Genomic DNA, 15,158 nt, shown 5'->3' with positions numbered 1-15,158 from the left:
GGTTCGAGTGGAGGCGTTTCACAGGCTGAAATCACCACCAAAAAACATTAGTTTATAGATTCATTTCCAGGGAAGCCTGGAAGCGGGGAGGCGGTGCCGGGGGCCGGGCCCGGCCGGAGGAGCCACCTGCGGCGGCGGCACCGCCCGACCCCGGGCTCGGCTCGGCGCCGGGGAGCGGGGCCGGGGGGCCGAGCCTGGGCGGTGGCCGAGGGAGGGGGGCGGCAAGGGAGGGGAGGGCCGGGCCGGGCCGCGGGGATGACCCCGGGAGGACCCAGAGGCTGCCGCGTCCTCCGTGAGTAGCCTCGCTCCGGCTGCGGCGCTCCCATCGCTGCCCGGAGCGGGTCGGACCCGAGCGGCTCCGGCTCTGCCCCGTTGCCGCCGCTGGGCGCTGTCACCGCGGAGCCCCCCCGGGGAGGCTGCTCCGGGCGTGCGAGCGAATAAAGCAGACGTCCCTGCGGCGAGGCGTTTCACTGGGAACTCTTTAAAGCAGAAGGAAACGCAGCGCAGCCGCCGCCGCTGATCTGCTCGGCTGCCGCTTTAGCAGCTGCCCGTCCCGTCCCGTCCCGTCCGCGAGAAGCCGCCGGGGGCCGGTGACCGGCGGCGGCTGCTCCGAGATGCCCGAGCTCCTGTCCTGACAGCCACCCCCCCCCCAGCGCCATCATCGAGGTGGGTTTTTTGTTTGTTTCTTTTCCAAAATCTGCCGAGCGACACGTTGGGAAGGGCTGGCGGGCTGATATTTAACGGGACACTGGAAGCCGAGAGCGCTGCGTGGCGGTCCGCGGAGTGCCCCCAGCGCAGAGCGGACCCGCAGCGCTCCCATCGCGTGGGAGCACGCTGCAGGCGCTGACAGGGGAGGATTGTGATTTCTGTTTTTTTTATGGCAATTAACGTATGTAATGCCCTAGGAAGCCCTTGCTAAAGAAGCATAGCATTTTGTAAACAAACTCAGCTAACGTGATACATTGCGCTTGATGGAGTGTTTGGGCTGAAGGATTTGATCTAGTGATGAGAAAGCAGAAGACAAAGTCAGTGACTTCGTGGCTCGCTGAGGATTGCTGTCTTGCTGCGTGGACAGGTAACAGCGCTGGGTGCCAGGCTGAAACACTGAGTGCTTGCCAAGAGCTTTGAAAGTTTCTGATCCGGGACGGGGTGTAGGTGTAAAGTATGGCACTAGCTGCGGGTTTATCTGCACGGTGCCCTTGGAAGAGGGGAATGTGTGTCATCAATTCAACAAGCTTGCATATACAGTACTTGAAGAAATCTTGTGACCGCTTTCATTCTGCTGTCTGCAAAGTGAACAGAGTTGCCAGTTATTAATAGTCTTAAATGTATTTTAATATAGAAAAATACTCAGGATGTGAAACTTGCAGAGGTTCTTGCAACAGTATTGAGCTCGACATTTTTTGGTAGAAGAACAGTCTGGATTGCAGAAGACACAGTCCTGCAGCTGGGAAGCCGCATACTTTTGTGCTGCATACGTTAGCTGCAGGCAGAGAGCAACAGTCCTAAAACTCAAATCCACGAGTGGCAGTAGACTTGGCTCCCCTGTTTGCAGTAAGTCATGAAGGTTTCCTGTCCAGCCTTGCTCCTATCTGCCTGCTGAGACTGAAGGTGTGACTTTTGTTAGTTGCAATAAATTCTTTTTACTTATGGCAATAGTGAATAAGTGAATAATAGTGAAAAATAAACAGTGAATCAGTTGGGAACAGGAAGCTTACTGCACAAAGGAGCTGGGGAAGCCTGTGAGTGGTATGCTGAGAGCCTACAGCCGCCTGTTCTCAAATCAACGCCTACTGTGCTCACAGGGTAAATCTAGAAACTCTGAACACCCTGCGGGGTGCTGGCACCTGCCCAAAGCAGTTCTTGCTCCCCAGGGGTGATAACTCTCGTGCTGGGTTCTCATGCCTTTGTGTGAGGCTCGGATCAAAAGTGCTGACACACGACTGTGCTGGGAGGGGGTTTGGTCGGGGCTGGCAAGTTAACCGTGACCTGGCCTATCATTAGGCATGGGGGAGAAGAAAAAAGTGTGGTGGCAATGACTGTGCTGCCTTTATGGAGAATCACAGAAATCGGGAAATGCAACCAAAACAGATAGACCTCTTGCAGGGAGAGATGATATGAAGCATGAATGGAGATCAGAGAGGAGAAAAGCAGGAAGAAAAAAAAAAAAAAAGCTGCTGGGATGTCTGAGTCATCCAGTTTCCCACTGACATACATAACTTAATGTTTTCACAACCACCTCCATGGAGCAGCAGACTTATAGCATAATGTAATTCCAGCACCCCTGCAGTCATGGTGCTTCCTCATGGTCAGCTGTGAAGGGCTAGCTATGAGTCAGGCATCCCCCTACCAGGCTTTGGGGTTAATGCAGCTGCTTCACATGGCAGTCTGGGGGAGTGGGCAGAGGAAGGGGGCTCCACCTTTATCACAGCCTCCTAGATGGAGACCCTTGGACCAAACGCCTAAATCACCGTACCTAACATCAGCATTTAACCACCCAGCTGTGTGCTTGCAAAGACTGATTTTTTGGTGGGAGTTTGCAGTGCACGGGCTGAGGTGGGTGAGATGAGCCCACAGACCATTGCAACAGCACTGGGGGGACTTGTCCTGCCCATCCTCTGCTGTGCTGCTTCGAAGTGCCATGGCCTTGTGTCCTGCACAGCTGCTTGGTGCTTCTGCTTGGAGCAGGGTAGAAACCCAAATAATTACTTGGAAAGACAGAATTTCCTACGTGATTATTAGTCTGTAATGGAAGCCTCGAAGCTCTTGACCTAGCAAATGTATTTGTAAAGTAAAGAAAAAAGAACACCCTTCTGCCAGCAAACAGGACCTGTGTTGATTCATGTGCTACGGTTTGTGCTGATAAATGCAGGGAGCCGATCTCTGACATGAAAGGCAGCTTAGGGTGCGAACTTAATCCAGCTGGCTGTGCAATCACCACGTGAGCAACTGGTGTTTGCTGTGTCCCATGTGAATCTCAGTGTAAGGTAGATTCCGAAGTAGCTGTGTTCATGTCTCTGATTCTGTTGGACGTAGTGAGGGGTGCCTGAGGAGCACATCTGGGTTTGCATTCCTTCTTGGATTTGTTCCCAGTGTACATGCCATTGGGTAAGCGACTTGCCTGCAGGCATCAAAGAACTTGGAGAACAGAAGGGACTGGCCAGGGAGGTGTGCAGTGGTATCAGAACTGGGAGATGTGGCTTTCTAGCCTGGGAACCCAGTCCTGGATTGGGCAAATCACTCAGGAATGGTACTGAACTCCAGCCATGGTTCAGTTTGGTTAGGAAAGAAGATGGAGGATATGCTATATATTTCAAAGCCACTCTGACCACGTGTGTGAACACATTCTGTCCAGGCTTATTTCATGGTGGTGCTTTAACCCTCTGTTAGAGGAAGGTATTTCAGCATGTTGATGAAATGCCTGTCTGTACTGCTGTTAATATTTGACTAAGAGGAGGCTGTCAGACTCAATCTACTCAGCAAACAACAAGCACATCAACATCCCCTGACCTGTTTTTAAAAAGTGTGTTGAAATCTGCCTCTGCTGCCTAGTCTCTTGTAAAACAGAGTGGTGAAGTCTTTCTGCCCTGAAGGTACACGCTGGCTGCCCAGTGCAGCTCAGCACCTGCAGGACATCAGCTTGCTGGGGACAGTGGCCGCACCGTGCAGCCCAACCCCAAGATTTCCAAGCCCATCATCACACCTAAAACGGGTATGGGCTCCTCATCCCACTCTGGCTCCTCTCTCCTGCCATTTCCTCTTCACCTCTGGGTTCTCCAGATTCCTAGCTGATGTGTAAGGTCCTCCCGAGTGTTCCTGTTCTGCCTGTTCACCCTGAACAAGTGCCAGGCCTGGCTACAGATCCTCTGAGTGGTGGCAGAGGTCCTGCCTGTCTGGACTGTGTCCTTGGCTCAGCAGACTTCTGCTTGTGGTAGAGTGTAGCTGCAATACCTATTTCAAAAGGTCCGAAAGACTCCATAAGAAGGTCTACATTTCCCCCTGTGAAGCTGCCACCGATGGGAAGTGTGGGTGGAAGAGCCCGGGGGCAGGGCTGACCTGGGTGCGCAGCAGGCACCCAGCGCCCCCCTCTCGCTCCTCCTCGCCTGCTCCGTGCAGGAGCAAGGGGTGGGCTGGTGAGGATGCGGGAGGTGCACTTGGGATGTCTGCGTTCTTCTTCCTGGGCCCAGGTCTTTGTCTCTGTGAGGACAGGTAAAAGGCATTTCTGTGACATGTTTCAATGAACAAAAATAAATGTTTTGTTTAGCAGGTAGTTCAGCTGACCGGAGTCGTGGCGTTTCAAAGGTCCAAGACCACAACAAGACACCGGTTTATCCAGCTCTGAACTAGGAGGGAAATGCTCCTTTATTTTCTGTTGCTGTCATCTTTTTCTTTCCCAAGCGATCTTTTGTGTTGTCATTTCTGAGGAGCTCTGGAGCTGTATAGGGAGCATGCAGAAAGTGCACCTTTCACTGCAGGACATAAGCACAGGATTCAGACCAATTCAGTCAAGCAGGTTAGATTGTAGGAATCAGGGAGGTTGATCACTTGAAGTGGTGGAAACTTTTCATTTTCTAAGTGATTGTAGTCACATACTTCATTTAAAGTTACATTTCCAAAAACAGTGAAAACTTTGGCCCTAAATTAAACCAATTTCTTCTGTGCTGGAATTCCTTTATCGTACCACAGTCCCTTGGGTGTTTTGTGTGTGTGTGTGTTCTTTGTTTGTTTGTTTTGTTTTGTTCTGTTTTTCTCCTTTCTAATTGGGAACTACTTGGGATATTTCCTTTAATATGGCAAGAGACAGCGATGTGAACTTTGAGAGAGATGCCTGTCTCTGGTGCTTAAATGAAAGAGTTAATGCTGCAATTCCCATGCTAACAGTATCAGTCCCGATTCCCTGTGTTGGGCTTTGGAGCATTTATGCAATTTTTGACTGGAGTAAAGCAGATGCCTGGACAGAAGAAATGAGAGAGGCTTTCTACAACAGTGTAATTTCCTGAACTCCCCCAGCCTTTCATTAAATGGCACATCCAGCAAGGTCTAAAGCCTGTTAATCATTTCTGCAAAAGCATTACTGTATCTGGAATGTATTTTTGAACTCTGGTGTGGAAACCCAGCTCTATACATGCATGGTTGGGCTGCAGCTGAAACTCAAGTAGCTTGAGCTTCTTGTTGGAGTAGGCATTTTCCTTCTGCGTAATTTGACTGTGATTAGCAGACTCAGAAGACCTACCTGGATGTCACTGTTACTTTCTTGAGAAACGTGGCTCCCTGTTCCTTGCCAGAGAAGCTTTGCAGTGGAGCTGGATTTGGAACTGCACAATTGTTGCTTGCAAAAATCAGCTTAATTCTGGTCTCCAGGGCTATGAAATTCTGTAGAGAGTTTTCCAACGATATTGCTGAAGAGCTGAAATTAGTCCAGTAATAACAGGGCCATTTCTAGAGCAACACTTACACAGCAGGGTTGACTTTCTGCTGCAAGACTGGAGGCAGACCGTGCTCAAGGGCAAGTTGTTTTTCTGTGGTTTATTTGTCCAGATACATTACATTTCTCACCAACATGCAGTTTGTTGGGGCTTCTTTGAACACCACTGTCCTAGCAGCAGAGACAAACTCCTAGGTAGTGTCATCTGAGGGATGCGTGACATGTTGCTGTTGATGACTGCCAGCCTGATAACAGAGGGTTCATCTCAGATTAATTTTCTTCTTACCCAATCTTACTTTTCATCTGAGTGCACACATTGATGGTTTCTAAAATTTCTGTCACCCTGAGACTCGTTCACCCCCTCCCATGAGTCATTCCTACCTTGGTATTCATAGTGGTGCCTGAAGGCATTTTTCTTCTTTCTGAATCAGTTTTTCAGGGTAATATTTAACTGATAAATACAAATCCTTTCCTCCTGCACCCCGACCTGAGTACTCCATAGCCCATGCACAGTGTGTGGGATGTTATCAGTGTGCAGTGGGTAGAGCCACTTTACTGTAAGCAAAGGGTCTGAACTGTGTTACATTTGGGGAGCTCAGGTATGCTTTGGGCTCCTGTGAGGCTTTGCACATACTGAAACACTTGCATTCACACACATGGCAAGGAGAAGTGTGTGTGGCCCGGCATTTTAAGGCAGGAGATTAGAATTGGGAAACACAGAGTTTGGAGTCAGGTTTAGATACTGCTGCTGGACAAGTCAATGATAAAGTCTATCTGGTTCAAATTTCCAGGCATGCCTTTCAAAACAAGGGCACTCCTTTCTGGTGACCTGTCTTCAGTTCCTCACTTCTTGTCCACCAGGTGAGCTGAGAGGGCTGTCAGTGCTTCTTGAGATAGAAGCCACACAAGTAGACTTATTTTTTTTTTCCTTTCGTGCTGTTAACTGCACAGTAGACTTGCCTGTAGTTTGAGTAACTTTGTCTCGACAAGGAAATGAAATGCTTTTGATATGTGTTTTAACAACAGCTAAATCTGGAGAGCTCGTGCCAGAGCCCAAGACAAATGCTTTTATAAAGGTGCTGGTCTGACATCGGGACATGTGCTAATACACATGCTCAATACAGAGCCGTGTTGTTTGCCGGAGGCCACGTTTATGCCTTAGCTCCTGCTAGCCAGTTTGAACTTGCTTTTTTTCCCCCTTTCCTCCCTCTCAGAGCCTTGCAAGGTAAGTTCAGGCACATTCAGGTCTCACTGAAGCACATTGTGTTTTTATTGCTTTTTGAAATTACAGTTTGCCTCAAAACCCAGGCAATGTTCCCAGTTCTCATGGTTTATGCTGTTGTAACATGAGCTCGGTAGCACATGACTGACCTGGCAGTAGCATCTGTTTGGCTTGCAGATGGGTGGTTTGTCAGTTTATGGGGAGCTGAAGTTGAGTTTGTGGCTCTTAAATATAAGCCTGTTTCCTTTCTGCACTGTGCCATGAATGCTCAATTGATCCCCATGCCCCGCTGCTAGAGCATAATTGGGAACAATAAAACGCTCAAGCTCCAACCACTAAGCACTCATCGTGATTAAACAAGGCAAACCTTGTTGTAAGGGCTGACACTGCCAGGCTGGCCAGGCTGCCTGCAGAGGCAGGAGCAGAACTGAAAAAAATAGCTACTTCCACCGGCGATTGCTCACAAGCCAGGTCCTTGCTCTTGAACCTAGTTTTAGGAAGAGCAGAAAACTCTGAACTTCGTTAGAAGGATTAACTTCTCTCTTGGATGAGAGTGAGCTTGCTGCTTCCCACAGATATTAGGTTGACGGCTTTGGAAGGAGTATGAGCTGAGCTGAGCCTCAGACAGATGTGCCTTAGCACAAAGCTCCAAGCTTTGCAGCAGTGGGACGGGGGACGTGGATGGTAGCTGACTCCTTACCTGCTTCTTTTGCAGGATAAAATATAATGATGGTTCTGCGATTTGCTCTTTTTGCAAGAGAGAATGAATCTGAGATTCAGTCAGCTGTTGGCATATAAACCTTTAATGTAGTAGAACTCCTTCTACCCTTATTTATTAGGATTTGACTGCCTCTTGGGCTTCTTAGATGACATTTTGGCATTTGTTTATTCTAATTAATGCTTTATACCTCTGATTGGCCTCTCCTCACCCAACTCTAGCACCCTGGTATTATTCAAATAAATAGGGACTTTGGTCACTTCAGGCTGTTCACACATAGCGCTGCTTCAGACCCACTCATCTGAAGCTGCAAGAGGACCTGAGAGAACAGCTCAGCTTCCAGGCTGGTAGAGAACATGCCCTTTGCTAGCAGCTGTCATGGCCAGCATGTTAAGAAAAACAGAAAATAAGCAACCCCATGCTGGGCTTTGTTGTCCCATTCTTTACTGTTTTATGTGATTTTAAAAGTAAGAACCTGACCCTGCCCTGCTAACGCTTTTGAGAAGAGAAGAGAATCAAGTCCCAGAGCAGCAGTGGCAGACAATGGTCTCCCTTAGACCTGGGTCTAAGGAGGGGAAAATCATCTGTTTTTCAGCTGGTGTTTGGACACAGTATAAGATGCTATCTGTGCAGCAGTGCCAGTGAAAGGATAAAATATTTCTGTAATTAAGATCCTGGGCTGAAACTACATCTTGATTCAAAACTCCTACTGGAGACATAATAGATGATTTTGTATTTCATTTAAAGCCTGCCGCACAGCCTGATGCAAAGACCACCTTTTTCTGAGTGGCAAAGTGCTGAATTTGTGTGTCTTCCTAACCAGCACCTGCCTTCCCTGGCAGGAAGTTAGCTCTTCAAGTCCAGTTCTTATGGAAAAACTCAAACAAGCCCCTCTGTTCCCTGTTACCCCTCTCCTGCAACTGCCAGGTGGCAGGAACCGCTTGGCAGCTCAGCTCTGATCCTGCCCTTGCCGTAAATGAGCATGGCCATTCACTCTGAAATTCAACAGGACAGGGGGAGGCAGGAAGGCCTTATAAATGGGGGCATTGCTACCACTTGCCAAAACAACCTATACGCTGTATCTGTAAAGGTGTTTTAAGTGGAAAAATGCCAAAACTTAACTCTGTGGAAATATTTCCAATTCCCTACTACATAGATGCAAAAATAACCAGCAGTGTGTGCCCCCACCCGCCTGTAGAGCTGTGTGTGAATTACTGGTTCTCCAAAACTAGGGCAGGTGTGTGTGCACAGGGGAAGTACATACTGTGTCATAAAGAAAGAATGTCCTGCGATTGCCGTAGCAAAGTCCATTTCTTCTCCCCTGTTGTTTAGCTTCTATTAAGCACTCTTCATTTTCCAAATGTTTTTCTAAACAGAGTAGGATCCAGTCTGCAATACCCTGAAACTGGTATTTTCCCATGGACCTCGCTGGACTTTGCTGCATCCTTGACCCTTGCAAGGCTGGCTTGGGCAGGTGTAAATAGCCCTGCTGATTCACAGGTGAGGAATGGAGCTGGAGGTAAAGCAGCAGAACTGAAGACTGGCACCTCCCATCCTGACCCGAGATACAGACCTCAGACCTTTCCAGTTGCTATAGAATACACAATGCAGAAAAAAAGATTTTTTGCATTTTTCATTTTGCATCTTAAGACTGTTACAACCTGTCAGACAAACTCATCCTTTTTGTAAGCAGGCTGTTTCACTGACAATGACAACTGTATGGCTGTAGGTGACTCATACACAAATAGCTCGCCATTACCAAGGTGGCTTGAACCAGATGGAAGTTATGAAGTGTGACTGCTGGAGGGCTTAATACCTAAACATTCAGCCACCTTTATTTGGGATTTTTATTTTGGTAGTCAGAGAAGATAAAAATGCTGCTTTAAATTTGGAGTTTGTGTTCTCCTAGTCAGGAGCAACAAAGTGGAAGTTGGACATGGATTTTTCTGTATTGTGTCCATAGCCAAAATACTTGCTTAGCTTTCCCCAGCTTACAATGCAACGGTGAGTCTCTTCAACCTGGGCTTGTGTGTGGTATGACCTTCACCAGTGCGATTTCACATGGATCGGCTGGGGAAACAGCTGCGGAGAGTGCTGTTAACAGCACTCGGTGACTTCTCACAGGTTCCACCAAGGCACGTGTAAATCATTTCACTGTGCTATACAATAAGGCTGAGCAAACAACACAAAATATTTCTTTTAGCATGGAAAGATCTACGACGACAGTAGATGATCATGTTGCTGTATTAACTTGGCATTGGCTAAACAAAGGAATCATTCAGTCAGAGGAGAATGACCCAGTTACAGATTCCGAGACAGTTATTTTTGCTTTTTAATTTAAAAGAAAAAAAATCTCAAACCCCTTTTGAACGTAGGAGGATCGAAGTATTTGACTGAATCAACCTTGCAGTTCTAATCTTTCATACCCAAGCAAACATCAGCTTTTTCCTTCCTGCCGGTTACTGATCCTCTCATTCCTCATATATTAAATGGAGCCTCCAAAGTATGCACTGTGTGTTGACACAGCTACTGGTCTCCTCCCCGCCTCGAAACAAAACCCTGCCTGTGAAGAGCAATCACAGTCATATCTTCTTTGCCTCCCAAAATTGTACCTTGTGACTAAATTAGTCTTATTTGATAGACATTACTTTGAAGGAACCTTTAGGAAAGTCTTAATAAAGGGGAAAGGAAGAATGCAGAGTAGACGCGTTAGCTGTGAATTGGTATTTTCAGTAGTTAACTAGTTATCTGGCTGTGTCTTAGGAGGCTGATTTGCAGAGCTGCAGTTCTTTTTACTGCTAATTTCTATCTACTTCATTTTCTGGCTATTCTATACTGTGTGCTCTGTAAAACTTAAAGCTACTTAAGGACATGCCACAGGTCCACAATATCCCACTGGAGTATAACAGAGGGTAGGGCAGAGTCCTGCTTGGTGAATATACTGGGCAGCATCTGAAGCAGAAAACTCAAATTCAGTATCAGGTGTTGAAAAATAATTTAATTTTCGGTTGATAGTTTGAGGGTATTAGCTCTGAAGCTAGGAGCTGAAATGGTTTCAGAGGTCTTGGTATTCACACCGTGAAGGATTCTGAAGGATTCTTTTGGTAGCTAAGGTTACTAGTCACGTTTAGAAAACATGGGAAACACTTAGAAAATCAGTAAACATACAGACTGCTCTTTCTAGATCTACAATTTTACCCTACAGAAATACAGAAACAGGTGTATTTTCAGCTATCCACTTGCAGGCTTGTCCTCTTCCAGTAACAGACCTGCAATGACACTGGTGTGAGTAAGGTTACTTCCCAAAACACAAAGCAAACTGTCGCACTTGTGTTGCCTTTTTTTTTTTTTTCTGTTGTGGGATAGCAGTTGTTTGCCGTGTAAGTTTGGAGCTTCAATTTAGGCAATTAAACTGTTTTTCTTCTCTCACCTCCTCCTGCTTTGTTAAGGTATTATTGATATATTGATATTTGGTATGAAAATCTCTCATTTTGTTGTAATTCCCACCAATAAGTATCCTTACATCACTTGGCAGCAGTAACTTAACAGAAAACCTGTCTTTTTTGCCTTCCTTTATATTGCTGAATATCGGATATGGAACTTTTCACAGATAAGCATCTCTATAAATCAACTTTGCAATGGAGGCTTGGGGCAGGGAAGTTGAGTACTTTCTTCCTCCCCTTAAACCCTGATTTGCTCACTTATTTTCTCAGTGACCTGAATCTCATAACCTGGTATGACAATCTAAAATCCTAAACCATTTAAGATGCACATATTTGTCCAAAAAATTTGTAACATCAGTAATCTATGGGTAACAATGCATCATTGTGTGGGTATCGTGTTTTATCCTATGAACACTGACCAGTGTACGTTGTTAAGGTGCATTGCTCAAGTCTAGATTGTAGCAAAATTTCCATTGACTTCCACAGGGCCAGATTTTCACCACCAAGAAAATACTAAGAACACCTTAATAGAAGGTAAATAGCACTCAGAATCTTTAATAGGCAGTTGTCTAATTAATGAAAAATTGGTAGCACAATTCAGTGATAATAGTTGATGAAATCACTTTTCTTTTTTCTTCTGTAGCCCAATCAAGATGACGACAGCCGCACCACTGATCAATAATACTCAGTTCTCATTAAATGTGACCACAAAGTCTCAAGAACAAAGTCTTTATCAAAGTAAGAAAAGTAGTGGGGTGGTGGCTTTTTTTTTTGTACTGTAATTACCGTACCTTGATTAGATCAGTAGTGACGTCCAAACTTGTTTTCATTATTTTCTCTCGTATTTGTTAAGTATACATGAGGAAAAGACATGAGAAAAAGAGAACAGTTATTTGTATACTCCAGTTCTCATGCAGTACCTGGGTGCTCCAGTTTCCCAGCTAAACCCTCCTCTTCCTTCCTTGCCTCCCAAATGCTTGTATCCCAAACTGTTCCACTGAATAAAAAGTAACAAAGAGAAATGATTTTTTCCCTGTAGTTTTTTAAAATGGACCTTTGAACTTAGCAAACTTCAAACAGTACAGCGATAACTTTTTAAATAAGACCTTTTTCCTTTCTGCTTCCCTGCTAGGTTCTGGAGCAATAGTTGCTGCCATCGTAGTAGGAGTAATTATTATTTTTACAGTGGTTCTGCTCATACTGAAAACGTATAACAGGTATGTGGTTGAGTTCTATACTTCAGTAAGGCAAAGCAGGATGAACCAAAATCAGTCAGGTGTGCTCCCATCTCACAGACTGTTTCGTTATTTGTTGCTGAAAATTTCAAGGAGAATCCAAACTATCATGTACTTGGTTGATGCTACCTGAATCTCATGGTCAGCGTCTGTGACTGAATGGCTAGGAAGCAGAATAGGTCCTTGACAGAGGGCACCTGATGGATATTTGTTTTAGGGGACTTCCGTTGACATAGGAGAAGTTTGCTGTGAGCATCAAGGCTGCCAGAGCAGAGCTCAGTTTCTCAGTTTCAAGGCATTGGGTTAGACTTGTGTGTGTTCTAAAAGCAGTGACTTGCCATTTAGTATCTTTGGAATGAAATCCCGGTTTACATTAACTTCCCAATGGCTATTCAGCTCAACCTGCTTCTGCAGGAATCTTCCCAATACTTATCATGGGAGACACCACAACAAGTGCCAGCACTGATGATGCTTTCATTTTTTCCTTTACAGACACATGAGAGTGAAGCGGGAGCTGGAACCCAAGAGCACCAAAACAGCAATGCCACCTGCTTTAGGGCAGAACAGCGACAGCGTTATTCAGCATCCTGCAGTGACTTTCATACCTGTGGACATCCACATGCAGAGCAGACAACTGTGAACATGTGTCCTCCTGTGAGAGAAAAGACCTGGAGTTCTTATTAACGTGGACCTGGGCCTCACAGCAAAGTGACACCGCACTGGGAACGGTGATAGCTGTTATCTTGTCTATAGGTTGTAATTAGCCCTGCCTTCTCTCTTTGGGAGGAGAACTAAACAATCTGAACACTTTCTGTATGATGAAAATCAACTGGTGAAGGCATACAGACCATGAGAAATGCAATGAGCCTTCTTACAGAGCTCTGGGTGCAGAAAGACAAAATAGGCCAAGCCTATTAGTTGGAAGAAATGGTGCAAACTCGTGTTTTGTGGAGCTTTTGCTTACTCAGAATTCGAACTTTTTCTATTCTGCAATGACTGATGATAAATGGAAGAAAAATTTGGACATGCAAGCTGCAACTCAGGTTGAACCTGGGTTTGTTAAGATTTATGTGAAACAGGTTTGTAGCCTATTTTATACATGATGGATAGTATGGGAAGTAGCAAAACTGTAAGTAGCAAAATTGTATTTATCTTTAGTCATCTTTTGTGTTTCTAATACCGCATATGTATGGTTTTAGACAGGAAAGTTACTTTTTATTTTCAAGTATTTTTGAAACATTTCTATAAACTTGGTAACTTGTCTGTTTCCAAATGAACTGTTATGTCCAAGGGTTTTCAATTTCATGCCAAGATTGCTGCTCTAGGTTCACTACTGCTGTTGCATTAGAGTATTTAGTCTAAGAGCCTGAGAAGTTCTTTAATTGAAAAAAAGTAAAGATGGAAAGGCACTATAAAGCAAGTGAGGGTTTATGCAACTACTTTTCTACAACTTGAAAACATCCTGAAATGTTTGTCCCCTAATGCAGGCTAGGCTTGAAATAGTTTTAATTTTTTCTGCTCTTGTAGAAAGTATTTGAAAGTGATGTTGATCTGTAAGAGTGATGGCTGTGGGTGTACAGTAATGCACCAAAGAAATTCCCAAGGATATTTCACAGCCCACTGAGTCTGATCACACAGTGGCATTGTCAAGACGTTCTGTGGGTTATTGTCTCAAGTGTGCATATCAAAGCATCCCTGAAGCACTGGCGGACAGGCTAGATAGTATTAGGAAGACGAGGAGTGAAACCCCATTTTATTGAGAAACAGCTCCGCTCTTTGACAGATACACCTTGAATTGTAAGAAATCACACACTTGACCGGCTAGATAGTGTGAAGTAAATACAGCAGTAACGGTCTGGATTTATCACATTAAATTTCTCTCACGTTTAGACAATCCCAGAGGTTAGCTCTAAGCTACTGTGACCATTAGAGGGCTCCAGCCTGCTTGCAGACCACAGTAAAACTTACTAGGGTATTTGAACTCCTTTTTGGGAGCTGCAGAGAGAGAGGTTACTCATCAAACCGAGTCACAGAGAACCTGCGGCCCAAAGCAGCTTTTCTTTGTCTTGCGGCAGTTCCCTTGCTGTTCTTCTCAATGCTGTCACAAGTCATGACTCCCTTGAACAGTTACTGTTCTTAAATCATGCAGCACCAAAACAAAGCTGACCATTCTGAGAGTAAAGTGGTAAGGGACAGGAGTGATACACTGATGTACTTTTCTCCAAGATGTGAAAACATCTCTTTAACAGGTTATTTTTACTAACTTATTTTTGTGCAGAAACTTAATTACTCTGCAATTTATTTAATGAAACTTGAGCACAGTTTGAATTTCAAACTAAATACTAAGACAGCTGTTTGTGAAGTTTCTGAATCTTGTAAATATTTTACTTGTCCAAGTTCTGTAACTTACTCTGGTGGCATGAATAATTGATATAATAATTCAGAAGAGGTTGCAGAAGCCAATGGAATTTTTGTAGAGGAGCTGGCCTCCTGCTTCCATTTCTGAACATCTAAAGCTGTTTTTTGAGCATGTTCTACCGTATCCAAATCCAGATCTTTAGAAAAGATAAACCTCATCTTGCTGTTATCTTTTTAACATTATCAGGCAGACCTGCTTCTAACAAATTGTTTGCTTTCCATTTATAGAATTTCATAACAACAAAGTTCACCTTGTTTCACTGAAGCAGAACACACAATACTTCCATAAACCATTCTGTACTGGTAATCACTACTATTGGCCGAATAATCCCTGCCTTACCCACACTAACACTGCTCAACCTGGAAAACTCACTGTGCTGTTCTACCAGTAAAATCTGCCTTTGGTTGGCACCGCCTGGGAGGCCCCCACCACCCGCTGTGCCTCCATCAGCACAATCCCGTCTCTGCTGACCAGGCCAACTCAGCCTAAGGGCACACGGCGCCGCATTTCCACCGCCGTACCGCTGTGACACGCGTGTAACGCGCTTTGGATTCAGGCTTTCCAAGAACAACCCCGCACTGCCCCTGTCCTGAAACAGGAGCTGCCCGAGGACCCGTCTGCCCTGCCCTGCCCAGGCAGCTGCCTTCCCTTTGGGGTGTTTGTTTTTTTTAAATCTCTCCTTTGGGTGCCTTTGTG

At 45.4% G+C, this 15,158-nt stretch overlaps 1 protein-coding gene across 5 annotated transcripts; it reads left to right on the top strand.

Annotated features, from left to right (window-relative positions):
- The first annotated feature begins 336 nt into the window (after positions 1–336).
- Positions 337–13,316, top strand: NCMAP (non-compact myelin associated protein). 5 transcript variants are annotated; one of them, XM_035562231.2, is made up of 6 exons: positions 337–666; positions 8,742–8,865; positions 11,295–11,342; positions 11,452–11,546; positions 11,941–12,025; positions 12,536–13,316. In XM_035562231.2, exons 4-6 carry the CDS (start codon positions 11,462–11,464, stop codon positions 12,681–12,683), a joined length of 318 nt encoding a protein of 105 aa, XP_035418124.1. In that variant the 5' UTR covers positions 337–666; positions 8,742–8,865; positions 11,295–11,342; positions 11,452–11,461; the 3' UTR covers positions 12,684–13,316. The 5 variants fall into 5 exon arrangements, with proteins under 5 accessions (XP_035418124.1, XP_050571144.1, XP_050571145.1 ...); XM_050715187.1 differs by lacking the exon at positions 11,295–11,342 and adding an exon at positions 6,217–6,286; XM_050715188.1 differs by lacking the exon at positions 8,742–8,865.
- Positions 13,317–15,158: the final 1,842 nt, after the last annotated feature.

Source organism: Cygnus atratus, chromosome 23, assembly GCF_013377495.2.
Source record: "Cygnus atratus isolate AKBS03 ecotype Queensland, Australia chromosome 23, CAtr_DNAZoo_HiC_assembly, whole genome shotgun sequence".
NCBI lineage: Eukaryota > Metazoa > Chordata > Aves > Anseriformes > Anatidae > Cygnus > Cygnus atratus.
Note: the sequence above shows the minus strand (reverse complement) of the source record. Positions and strands in the feature narration are given on the sequence as shown.